Consider the following 12,900-nt stretch of genomic DNA (forward strand, 5'->3'; position numbering starts at 1 on the left):
TATAGTCATGAAAATTTAATGCATGTGCACTATAAACAATTGAACACTGACATCTTTTTAAAAACAAAGTCTCAGATATTTTTGAAATAAAACCTAACATACAATCAAGGCTGTTAACTTTTAAACAGACAGTATTCACTTAAAATAACTTTCAGTAAACAACCCAGGTGTTAAATAACCCTCTCACCAGCATATTGTACATTTTACAGTACAGGCAGTCATGGCATTCAAGCAGGACTTAATAAGTAGACTCTTGCATATTTCTACTGGCTTGTATAGGCATTTATTCCAAACAGCAAGACAAGAGCAACAAAAATCTATGATACATCCAGTTCAAGTCCCCAAACACACACACACACACACACACACACACACACACACACACACACACACACACACACACACACACACACACACACACACACACACACACACACACACACACACACAGTAAGTAGAAAGATGGCTAAATGTTGCAGAACAAGGATCCTTTGAACCTTCTGACATAAAATTCACATCCAGAGGGTCTTCTCAACTGGAGGAGAGACATCCTCATAATCTCTTTAAATAAACAGCAGGCATAAAATTTAAATATTTAAGGGCATGGTGAAGACACAAATTTACATACGCAAAAACAGTGCCATTGGCCTGCAGTTGAAGAGCATAAAAGCTTCGGTTTCATTCTTTTTACCAACAGAAATTTAGTCTGAGCACGCTGACGAGCTACAGAGTGACTTTAAAACTACCCTCTGGTTTTAGGTTAGAAATCAGTCATCCTTTTAACTGCCATGCCATCATATGTAACTAATAAAAAACAGAGACATGCAGCCGTGTCTTGTCTGTATATTCTGTCAGGCACAGCTCAAACCACGGCACTAAAAAATATATATATATACATATATATATTCCTATTTCTTTCTCTGGTATATAACACTGTTTATTAATGAAAGACTACCTGACAACATAACAGTGGACAATATGAATCTATAATGTAATCTGGTGCTATTTGTTTTGAAGGCAACAAGTAAGAAAACTAAACACTGACAAATGTAAATGTTGCTACTTGTGGTGAAACAACAACACTACTGTGGTTTTAGAGACAGTTCATCCAAATGTTTACTTCTGAGTCCACAAATAGCTTTACTTTGTAAGGCACTGAGTTTTACACTATTATGGGCACCAGCTGATCAACCCAAACTTGTGCTCGTACAGTATTTTGATAAAAGGTCCGGTCCACTTGTGCCTTTGCTGCGATCAGAGTAAAAAGTGTCAAAAGCCCCTCAGCTTGAACCTACAATGGCCTGAGACAGAAAAGATAATTAGCTCCCTAACACTGAGAGTTAGGAGAACACACAGAGAGACCGAGCTAACATTTTGTTACCTTTCCTCACCACAGTCCTCTTCTACCCAGGCCACTATTTTTCCTTCCCAACCTGGAACAACTGCTTCATCCAGGAATACCTGCAGGCAAGTGTAACAACAAACTGCTTTAAAGTATGAGCGCTCTGCTCTGATAACATCTACTAAGTTACTACTTTTTTTTTTTAGACTGTAGTACAAAAAATGTGCTTGTTCTGGGTATTAAGTTATTTTTACACTTGTTCTGCTTTTATCCCCGGCCTTTTCTTACCTCTTCTTTCACAGTGCCAAACTCTGGGTCCAGGGCTTTAAAGTGGTACCTATAGGTTCCCTCTCGATCAACAGCTGCCTTAACATCCTTGAGAGTCACCTCACCCAGCCTGGACAACATGTGCAAAGAAACTGTATCAAACTTACATTTCATTTCATTTTCTACCTTTGGCCTAACCCGACATGCCGGATGGTTTGTTGCACAGAAGCGTACAGGAAGTCGTCTTTTTTAAAAGAGTTTGAAGAAGAGCAGGTGATTGGAGGCATTATCTGCCTACTACAAGCTGACTTCATCAAAATCAGACCAACAAACCATAAAGCTGCCTCCTGTTGGCCACCTCCTCCTTCAGCTTAAAAAAAAAAATATGAACATGTTTGAAAAAGAAGAGGTCTCTATACACACACCTCTTCGGTATATTGATCATTGAAGGCGTTGGAGATTTTCCAGTAAAATAAAGGATTTTTGTAGATGAGGAAGAACCACTGTGGGATTGACCAATCGCTATAATAAAACAATAAAAACAACATCAGTAAAATCATAAACTCTGCAGTATATGCATGTCTGTGAAGCTGGAACATATTAGAAGTTCTCACTTGTGGAAGGCCAGGAGTCCAAGTCCACGTGTTGACCTTTGCGTCTCGGAGATTTCCCCCTTCCCTGGATGAATTTGCAAAAAAAAAAAAAAAAAGTTTTTGTAGTAAACAATTCTGCAGTGCACTCTTTGAAACTTTAATAAGAAAGAATTCAGGATAAAATCTGATTTCAAAGTATTTATCAGCTGATAGTTTAACAAGTCAGGAGCTACTTTTAGTTACAGCAGACTCACCAATCTACTCATGTGACACCAAACAGTTTTGGCTCTCAACCCACAAAAGGGCACAGGAACTAAACAAACTGATACATTTATCAGGTGCTCTGTGAATGTATGGATGGTATTCGTACCCTCTGTGTGTGCAGAACATGCAGCCTATCAATGAGCGATACTATGCCCTGCTCCAGGGTGTCCAGTGTATGGTGCTGTGGGTCGTGGTCTCTGAAGTTGTTCCTCAAACTCCGAAGGGCATCTCTGAGCAGCTGAACTTCCTCTGCCTGCTGACAGAGCACAAACACACAAACTGAGCTAAACCCAAAAATTTCAATTAAGAACATCCTCATGCTTGTTTACACCACTCTTCCAGTATATGTTAAACATTTGTAATATAAGACAAACTTTATTTGAAAAGCACCTTCCAGAAAATTTACAGATGATTAATCAATGATCAATGCTCAAATAATCTTATCACATTATCTCAGCATTTCCTAGAATTTGCTAGTCTTAAATATTAGAATAGGGTTTATGAGATTTCATGTATTAAGCAGTCAGCCAAAAGACTTATTAAGAGAAAGAATATTTACGCCCGACATAGAAGGAGCTGGATTCCCAGAGTAGGAATAGCCATTGTTTTCTGCACAGGTGGGAATCTTTAAAAAAACAACAAAGGTGGAGGAAACTCATGAGTGTTTGATGCAGACAGAACAAATCAAACTGCAGAAAGGGTCAATGTAGAAAAAGTAGTACCTGTTGCAGATCTCTGGTCATCAGCTCCTGCAGCATGCTGTTTTTATGCTCCAACTCTCTTTGTAGTTCATTCTGCCAAATCACAAATTAATGTAAACGTGTTGGATCCTAAAACTTGAATTGTAGTATCTCGATGGCTCAGACTATCTTATTAAATTGCAAGGAATCGATGGCAGAGCCCAGAATAACTTCTGATAGAAGCAAAGACTTCTTAATGTAAGATGTTCTCCAAACCAGGACATCATGCGACTTCTTATCAGGAGTAAACTCAGGCACAGCAAGAGCGTAAAGCTGCATCCCTGCAATGTTCAACACTTGATATTAAGAGCCTTCTGTTTCCAACTTCCATAGAACTTAATATAGAACGATTCACTATTGTTCAACATGCATGATCACAATGCCTAAGAGCTTCCGCTAACCTAAGCTAACCTCAAACCCGTCAACATGGACACTACATTTAACAACTAAACCCCTCCAAAACTTCCTTTGTCTCAGGGCAGTGGTTTAGCTGGGTACGCTTAATAAGTCTGATTAGTGCTCGTCCATTAATCAAGACATCTTGTCAACATATAGTAGAAGTTCATAATTAACTTCAGAGAGAGAGAACCCAACACACCTGCAGCTTTTGGCTTTCATCAAGCTTGTGTTTGAGTTGCTGAAGTAATCTGTCCTTCTGTGCAACCTCCTTCTGCTCACACCCGACCAACCGAAGAGGAAATATGTGGTTCTATATTTAGTCCAGTCTCATTACACAAATGTGCTGTGTAACACAAAGCTGTGATGATAAATCTTAAAGTGAGAGGAAAATATTAAACTGGAGTATCTCACCTTGCTTTCAGCCCACAGCCTGTTACATTCCTCTAGCTTCCACTGTAGCTCTGCCTACAACACATTTCCACAGGTGAGGGGACTCTCCATTACACACCTATAATGCAAAGCCCCTGGCAACAAGAAACACTTCCATATATCTGAATTTAAACCAAGTGGTCATATTTTTTTCCGTACATTCTGGTTGTTGAGTTCATCTTTTGTCATGCTGGCTCTGAGAAGTTCTTGCTTCATCTGCAGTATTGACGCCTCCTGAGTGCACAGCCTTTGCTGCTGAGCGTCCTGCACAATAACAACCCAACAGAAAGTTAATGTCTGTTCCTACAACACAACTGGAATTATTTTCCACTGAGGTAATTAACTGGTTCTGGATTTGTCCTACCTTGATTCCCTGCAGGTTCCTCGCTTCCTGCTTACAGCGCAACAGTTCCCTCTAGAGCAGCAAACACAATGTTAATAATGTTAATAATTAATCACAATGTGTACACCGCCGATTCAGTCTCCCAATAATGACATTGGTGTCTTGTTTCCCAACAAAAGAAGAAGAAAGAAAAAACATACTGACATAAACTCTGTAAAAAACAAATTGTACCTTAAGCTCCTGAGCTTCCTCCATACTCTGATCCAAACGACTGCGAATGACTACCTGGAAAGAGAGAGAAAGTGGGAATGTGTGAGAACCACAATGAGGAAAAACAGCGAAACTGATACCCGTGTCACCCTCTGAAACACACACACAAACCCACAGCTATGAAAAAGTAATGTGATCTGTGCTGAACACAGAGAGTTGAACAAGAAAATGACACAGGAACAAGAGAGAGAGAGAGAGAGAGAGAGAGAGAGAGAGAGAGAGAGAGAGAGAGAGAGAGAGGCACAAAATTTGAGGGAAAATCTAAGAAAGAGAGACTATTATTACCAGTTGCTGTTCAGTGTTGCCTTGGTCCAAAGTCAAAGATGCATCCTGCTCATCCTCAGGCAGTGAACCATGCAGCAGCAGAGCCTTTAAAGGCACACACAGTTCAACATGTGACAGCAGTTTGTACACTACTTTAGACTGTTACATTAGCAGGTTATCTTATGCATCTATGCATGGTGTATATTAAGAAACACAATAAGAAGGATTAAGAATTACATATCAAACCCTAAAAAACAATGTGTTAGAGATGTCACCAGGTCTCAATCCTGCATCAAGTAGGAGTCGAAAGGCGACCAACACAAAAGGCTTTGGTTAAGCCAGAAGCATTAGCGCAGGCAGCTGAAGCATGTTCCCCCAAGCAGTTCTTTTAAAGGAAAATCTCAAAAATCGCCTGAAGCGTGCTTTTGCTAAACGTACTAAAACATGAGCAAAATTGATGCAAGCAGATTACGATTCTTCAGTTTATGTGCAAAACGCACAATAAAACACTTCAACAAGCAAACACAGAGTTTATTATGCACATACCTGTAATGCAGACACCATTTTTCGGGTCTCCTGCACCTCCTTCTCGAAGGTTTCATTGAGAGAATCCCCCCATGCCACCTCCACTGCACTGTGAGCTGACTCGGCTGCGTGCACACAGCACAAATAACAGTGTCACTGATGCCAGTAAGAAATTTGAAGAAGTAAATAAAACTGAAATGACTGTTTATCTCTCACCACTGCTCTCCTGTTGATGGTGCTCTTGCTGCTGTCTGTCTGAGTGGCTGCTCAGTGGAGTTCTTGGTGATGACAGCGGACTGACGGAGCTGAGGCTCACAAAAGTCAAAACACTCATTAATTAGCTTATTCTAAAGAAGCATGTGGATGCATGCCTTGAACATTTATGACACAAAGTACTTTTCATGTGTTGTACTCTCTGTTAGCACTACACTTTTCTGTAAGATATCAGAGATGGATGCACAGAGTACAGAAAAAAAATACTTTTATTTTGGAAATTTCCTGTCTCTGTATTTCACCTCAGGGTCTTCCTCCTAGCTGAAAAAATATTATTTACCCATAGAAGGTCAATGGACATTTTTTCCAGAGGTGGCAGCCCTTTTTAACTTACTGTGCATACCTGTAGCAGTATTATTATTCACACAACACACCATTTAATGCTGATTCATGCCTTTGTTTTAGGTTTTAAATACATGCCCAACCTAATCCCTCACTGCATTTTCAGCAGCGAGAGAGGAAAAAAACAAGAAGAGAAAAACATCCACTGAGATCCAAAGGACAGTTATCACACACAAAGCATTCATGTTAACTGCTCATAGAGCATCTCTTTTGCAAATGTTTGCAACTAAATGTCTAATGGCTTAAATTCTGCCTCATTTTTAGACCTAGAGGAAAGGAGTCCATCAGGAAAAAAACAAAACAAATCAAAAACATCCAAAAACATGATCATAACACCATACTGTCCTCACTTGTTACACTTGTGTCTTCCTTCTTATTACATTAAATAACCAAACTTGTTAAAGTTGCTACAATTGCGGTAAAAAGAAAAAAAACAAACAAAAAAACTTAAGCTCACACAAACTTCAGGAATCTCCACAAACCCACACAGCATCACAGCGTCTGGTCTTACCATTTTATCTGTGCCCCCCCCATGGCAGGCTACAGCTGCTTCAACCTGTACTTAACACCTCCAAGTAGTCCACTCTGTCTGTGGCTCGCTAACATCTGCAGCTTTGTGACGCTCCTCATACTCAAACACCCGCCGCACAGCCTCTAGCTAGCTATGGGTTACCATGGCAATCAGTGCAGCAGCTTAGTATCTTTCACTTGAGCCACACAGGACGGCAGCATCAGGGTTTATTTATAGCTCTGATGAATCTGTGTCTCTTTGAGGGAAAAAAAAAACCCCACGCATCAGTCTACAAATAATCAATTAATTCTTTACTCTAAAAATAACTGGAACTAAAAATACCATCACATAACTCCAAAACAGACGTGATCTGAGAAGACAAAGGCTGATTATGTTTTTCTGTCATCTGCCTGTGGTTTGCTCAGATGTTCATGAACTACACACACACACACACACACACACACACAGACACACAGACACACAGACACACAGACACACAGAGCAGATAAACCTTGCAGTATTAAGACCAAAGTCATATGCTCTGTCAGGCAGTGTCTATGAACTGAAACACACACACACACACATGAATGTGGTCTTCTGTATTGAAACTGTGGAAAAGTAAGTGTTGAAAATCGGAGATAACAAAGTTACATAAGCAGAGCTGCATGTAGTGTTTATACCACAGTTCTAGGTACAAAAAAAAGAGAAAAAGAAACAAGGGTAAAAAAATACTGTCAACCTCCAGTGCTCCCCCTCAGCTGCCTGGCAGCAGAACCTTGAGGAGGTACAAATCCACTGGAAGCACAAATTCTAGATTACATAATCACCAGGTCTCAGTAGATCCTAATGGAGTGCGTATGAACCTTAGTGACTTGCAAAGGACTGAGTGAGAACCAGGAATAGGAAATGCTAAAATCATAATAAATATAAACCACTAAGCATACCGTCACTTTCTGTGATTGGCATTATTGGTATGAATTAGAACATCCTAGGTGACATTGCTGTTGACTAATTGGGTTCACAAACTTGATAATTGGATGCAAACCTGCTCAAAGGGGTGACAACAATATCCCATCAGCCTTTTTAGGCTGACGTTTAGAAAAACAAGCTTGTAGTGCACAGCAATATAACTATATAGTTTGTTGTCAGACTTTTATTGGAAAGAAGTGTTGCTGGTCTTCAAATAATGGAGGAGCCACAAACCCGGCCTCAGCAGATCACAAGCTAGTGTACTCCTAGCGCCGGTCCCAAGCCCAAATAAATAAGTTGCATCAAGAAGAGCATCCGGCAATTTAAATCTGTTGCTCCATCACTGTAGAAACAATTGAGCAGCCAAAGGTACACACTATTCTAACGTAAGAATACTTTTAATTTTAAATTGGTAAACAAAGTGATGAATTTGTATTGCAGTGTCCTGAGTAGGCTTTCAGTGAAGCTTTGGGTTTGTCGTATTAAAGCTTATAGACATCACCTGTGCAATCTCCCTGATCTCTAAAGAGTGACCCAACCTCTCCAAAATATTCACAGTAAGATTCTAAAACTTTACTGCATGAGGCTTAATCCTGATAATATAAAATTATAGAATAGAATAGAATGCCTTTATTGTCATTATACAGAGATTATGAGATAATGATATAATGAGATTTATTATTTCTACAAATAAAATTAATTAGAAATAAAGATCTAATACCTTAAATAGTTTAGGTAAATAAACTCCACTGTCAGTAACTGTGGATTTACAATATACCATTTGTTAGGTCTTAGTCCAGCAACCTACCTACTTGATGATTTTAGGCCAGCAAAATCAAGTCTCTTTGTATGCATTCAGTTATGCAAACATGGCTATATGACAGCTTTTTAGTACTATGATTTCATAGCTTAGCAGGGGAAATCGGAATATTTGATTAGAAACAAATACAGTGTAGAAAAAAAGTGTGTGCTCCCCCTTGTGTACTAATTAATCTAAAAGGTATGTTGTCGGTACATTTGCGTCAGACCATTTTAAATTCACACTAATTGTATTTCTGCATGACTAATTACAATGAAAAATATGGGCATGTGCAAAGTCACCTGCTATGCTGAGGGTTGTCCTGCTCATCTGGGGCTCCTCTTTCATATTGTTCAACCAGTGCACGGACACACACACTCTTTCCCCCGTCCAATTCACAGGCACTGAAAGATGAAGGAAAATAATGCCATGTTGGCAACAGAGATAAACTTTATTTTATGGCATTTGTGAGGATGGAAATTTGATGATTGGTGTTTGTCCACCAGAGGACAGCAAACCCACAGAGCTGTTGCTCTGTCGCTTAATATCTGACCATCTTTGCTCCCATTCAAAGCTAAAATCAGTCCTTGCAGGGCTTACAACACAGCCACAGAGAGCACAGCTGAAATGTGTCTAAAAAGGAAGCTTTAACCATTTGTTTGCACCACAGATAAAGAACAGGAGATCAAAAGGAGCAAAGCCTTTGCCGGATTCTTCCTTAATGAGAATATGAATCATTTTTAACAGTTCTGACAGAAACTAAAACATAATAATGTTCAAATAAATCAGCTGTGTCATATTTTTCTGTGCTAGACTTCATAAATAGGCAAACATGATAACAATACACCTGACTGTATGCTATAGCCCTGTTTATATCTATGAGCTTTTTCAGCTTAGAATCAGACAAACAGGATTCTTGTGCAAATAAAAAAAAATAATTACTTCGGTAATATACACAATCATTATTAAACTAACAAATACACCAAATACACACAATTCATTAAAATAATTTGCACTCAAATGTGAAACAGAAAAATAGGGAGATGCTAAATGATCTGACGATAAATATGATTAATTATTTCTGGAACACCTTTCAGGCACTGGATATCTGGCAGTGCGTTAATTAACACCTCTTAAATCTGCCTGATGATCAAAAATTGGCTTTCTGGGATCAAAATTTACCAGTTAAAGATGTGACACCTTTATGGTGTTTATTTTTCAAAAGCGAGTTAATTTTAAGAAGTGAATTAAATGGCCTGAGCGAAATAAATCTGTCCTCACACCGAATTCATCAACTTAATCTGCAATTAAACTTGGCCCGCAGCAGAATAAGACACATCTCACAGTGCCCTCTGCAGAAGCTGAGGTGTTTTCTACGAAACGGGGTGACATCACAGCTGCGCTCTTTGAGCTGCTTAAATCTGTGCGGCCATTTGATTGACTGTGATCTGCAAAGAGTAACCGCTCTCAGGTGCAAATTAAAATAACTGGACTGAGGCATTTTTACAGAAAGTGGTCTAAATTCTGTCAAAAAAAAAAAAAAAAAAAAAAAAAAGATTCTTGATCTGACCCAGCTAACAGTTACACTCCACAGTAAAACAGTAATGCACTCTAACTGAGATAACAAAGCTTTAAATTTGCCCAAACCACATCAAAGCTAATGACAGGAAAACAGACCCTCCATGATTATGAACAGATGTAAACAGTAATTTGTGGGGACAAGGAATTGTGCACAGGATTATATTTACACTAAGTGGCCGGCATACCTCTGGATACGTGCGGTATGTGCAGGCAGTGAGGCATCGTGTCGAGCTGATGCCAGAGTAGCAGCAGCACCCTGAGCTAGAGCAACAGCGGAGAGAGGGTTGTGACTGGGATGGCCTCTCGTCAACCTCTTCCCACTCCCAGAAGAAGTCCTTTGATTGGCTGAGGGTTTGAAATGGGCTGCTAATGCCAGAATTACTCTCATTACAGATTTTAGATTCCCCTCCACTATGTCTGCAAACAGAAAAGGAGCACATGTTAAAAGAGTTTCACCGCTGCATGCTGAGACATTGTTTATGCATATGGACAAATACATTTACATATTTGTTACAATTTTTTATGTGCTTAAAGCTCTGAGTTCAATTAAATTTTCTGGCTACAACAATTAAAAAGGTTAGGAACACCTGCTCTTGAAATAAATAAAGCAAAAGAAAAAAATGGAAATACAAATTTCTCTGTAAGTTTACCTCTTGCGGATATGTGAGGCATGCGTATGTGTCTGGAGGAAATGAAATGCAAGACTTCCTCCACATTCTTCCTGCTTTCCTCTTTGTTTTGTGGAGCCACATACACTCCCTCCAGCACCTCGCCAGCTCCCAAAGTGAATAAGAAAGATTATTAATGGGCATGTAAAGAACAAGTATTCAAGCACAAGTAGGTGATGAGCACAGACTGTGTTCAGCCATAAATTAACCAATATCTTATTAGTAATTTACTATGTTTTCTCCTTCTGTTGTTACTGCACCATGAGAGCCATTTGTGCATGTCAGTGTACACGAGTGTATTTACCAACTATCTCTATTAGCTGTGTGAGCACCACCCCATCCTGCAGATCATGCCTGAGGTCTGTGATGGGCTTCAAGCCTGGTTTCCTCTTCAGCTGAGAGTTCACCCAGGAAACATATGCTGCCAGCTGCTGCTGCAATCCATCCGTCAGGTGCACAAATCCAACAAACCACAGACACACTAGTTAGACTGGCTGCCACAATGGCATAACACACGAGTGCCTTTGTTTACTGCCCTGGGTTAGGGGAGAGGGGGGCAGGGTCCGCCTATTGTCCCACTGAGCCTTACTTTTACTCCGTTAAGTCAATCATGTAACCTCGTGTTCAGACGCAGAGGTCTTCAGTTCACCACACACTCTCTTATTCTTCACGTTTCACTCGTACACTCGGTGGGTTTATCCCAACTTTACCGGTATCATTCAGTCACGTGACAACCCGTTGTCCGGGATACGCCACAAAGAACGCACCCATTTCCACACAAAATAAATGTTCATTTTACGCTAATTGTGATGTTGAGTTTGTTTGGTAGCCATCGACTCTTATTTCCTGACAACCATTATGTTAAACGTTATTGTAACCATCTAGGTTAGGCGTGCAGCTGTATCTCACGTCAGTTATTTGGTCCAAACGATTCACTTAAAACCGTGAGATGAAATTAGCAAAAAACAGGGTCAACATTACCTGAACTGCACAAACTGCAAAAGGAAAAAAAAAAACGTTTTTACCTAAAGTTAACACACTTGCCCTGCTGGCTAACGTTTAGCAAATTTAACTGTCTTCCGCTTTCCAATTTACAGCAAACCCAACGTAATAAGCATCAGCATTAGTAACGTCGAGTAAACGTTACCTCGTTGAAGCCTCCGTGGAGAACCTCATCCATCAAACTTCCTCTTGAGAGTGAGGCGATCATCTTCTCACTCCAAAACCCATTTAAGCTAGCTGGCTAGCGTCGCTGACTGTCACACGGCCTGAACATGGGGCACAGCCCCGTTACTAACTACTGCTGCACTCCTGCAAACGTCAACAAACCGAGACAATTGAGGGATCTGAGGAAACCACTACCGTTACTCTGGTATGCAGACCGGTGTGAAGCGAAACAAGACATTCACACAACCTCCGGTTGGGTTTCAGAATAAAACTGCATGACTTCCGGAAGTCACAAAGTCAGTACCTTTCAGTCCATATTACAAGACCATGATTGAAAGTTGTATTGTAAGCCAGCTTCATAATTGTTTTAGCTCTTATAACTGACCTTCGCAGTCTCAGCATTCTGTCAATTAAAAAACAGCCTTTTATACTCATACAAAATGCACTGAGAACAACATTAAAACCACCAAGTAGTCAAACTAGAGCTGTTAAACAGCTCAGACCCATTAAGGCACTTTTGGCAGTTTCCTGACACTTTGGGAGTCCACAGGTTCCTCGAGCTGCTGTCCTGCTAGGAAAGGCTGCTGTTATTATGGAGGGCTGTATTTTAGAGTCAAAAGCTGGCAAGGAGAGGACCAAAGGTTTCCCAGCAGCGCACCACATTCTCACAAGAAGTTTACCTGTCAGTGGTTTAAAGGTTGTGATTGACTGGTGTATAAATTTTCACAGGCAAACAAAAATATAGAACCTCAAAAATTTGGTTACAATTCTTGCAAGAGAGAAATTAATATTTGGGATGCCTGTTTTTTGGTACTGCTGAAGCTTTGTTTGTATTAATGTTTGTGTGTTAAAATGAAAGGAAAGAAATTCACTGTACATTTATAGTAGAAGGATATTTGGATGAAGGTGCAAACCATGCAAAAACAAAAACAACAACAACAAAAAAAAAAAACAAGGTGCTGTGGCTCTGGAGCTAGCTTTGCAGGGTTGGTGGTTCAATCCCGTACACTTCCATGTGAAGAAACATCCTTAGACAAGACACCAAACCCACAGATGATCCTGCTGGTGTGTGACTTGATGAATGAACGTTTTAAATTTCAGTGCTTTACTGTACTAACCTTACAGTAGCTCAGGTTACAAAGCGCTAAATATGT

At 39.9% G+C, this 12,900-nt stretch overlaps 1 protein-coding gene across 4 annotated transcripts; it reads right to left on the minus strand.

Annotated features, from left to right (window-relative positions):
- LOC115792574 (dixin) lies at window positions 1-12,010 on the minus strand. Of its 4 annotated transcripts, none has more exons than XM_030747162.1 (21): window positions 11,727-12,010; window positions 10,884-11,010; window positions 10,562-10,687; window positions 10,097-10,328; window positions 8,633-8,734; window positions 5,653-5,747; window positions 5,458-5,561; window positions 4,933-5,016; window positions 4,609-4,662; window positions 4,399-4,449; window positions 4,194-4,298; window positions 4,017-4,070; window positions 3,805-3,876; window positions 3,189-3,260; window positions 3,026-3,091; window positions 2,573-2,722; window positions 2,224-2,287; window positions 2,035-2,131; window positions 1,631-1,739; window positions 1,382-1,461; window positions 1-1,301 (listed from the first exon to the last, which is right to left on the minus strand). In XM_030747162.1, exons 1-21 carry the CDS (start codon window positions 11,787-11,789, stop codon window positions 1,292-1,294), a joined length of 1,917 nt encoding a protein of 638 aa, XP_030603022.1. In that variant the 5' UTR covers window positions 11,790-12,010; the 3' UTR covers window positions 1-1,291. The 4 variants fall into 4 exon arrangements, with proteins under 4 accessions (XP_030603022.1, XP_030603021.1, XP_030603020.1 ...); XM_030747161.1 differs by having other exon boundaries at window positions 2,573-2,719; window positions 10,884-11,013; XM_030747160.1 differs by having other exon boundaries at window positions 10,884-11,013.
- Window positions 12,011-12,900: the final 890 nt, after the last annotated feature.

The sequence above is a fragment of the Archocentrus centrarchus genome, chromosome 14 (genome assembly GCF_007364275.1).
Source record: "Archocentrus centrarchus isolate MPI-CPG fArcCen1 chromosome 14, fArcCen1, whole genome shotgun sequence".
Classification (NCBI taxonomy): Eukaryota; Metazoa; Chordata; class Actinopteri; order Cichliformes; family Cichlidae; genus Archocentrus; species Archocentrus centrarchus.

Excerpts from the sequence above, each read along its gene's own strand:
- LOC115792574 (XM_030747160.1), bottom strand. The coding sequence starts at position 11,789 with ATGATCGCCTCACTCTCAAGAGGAAGTTTGATGGATGAGGTTCTCCAC. Across the intron at positions 4,663-4,932 it reads GCAACACTGAACAGCAACTG|GTAGTCATTCGCAGTCGTTT; the intron begins GTAATAATAGTC and ends CTCTCTTTCCAG. Across the intron at positions 1,740-2,034 it reads ATGATCAATATACCGAAGAG|GCTGGGTGAGGTGACTCTCA; the intron begins GTGTGTGTATAG and ends CATGTTGTCCAG.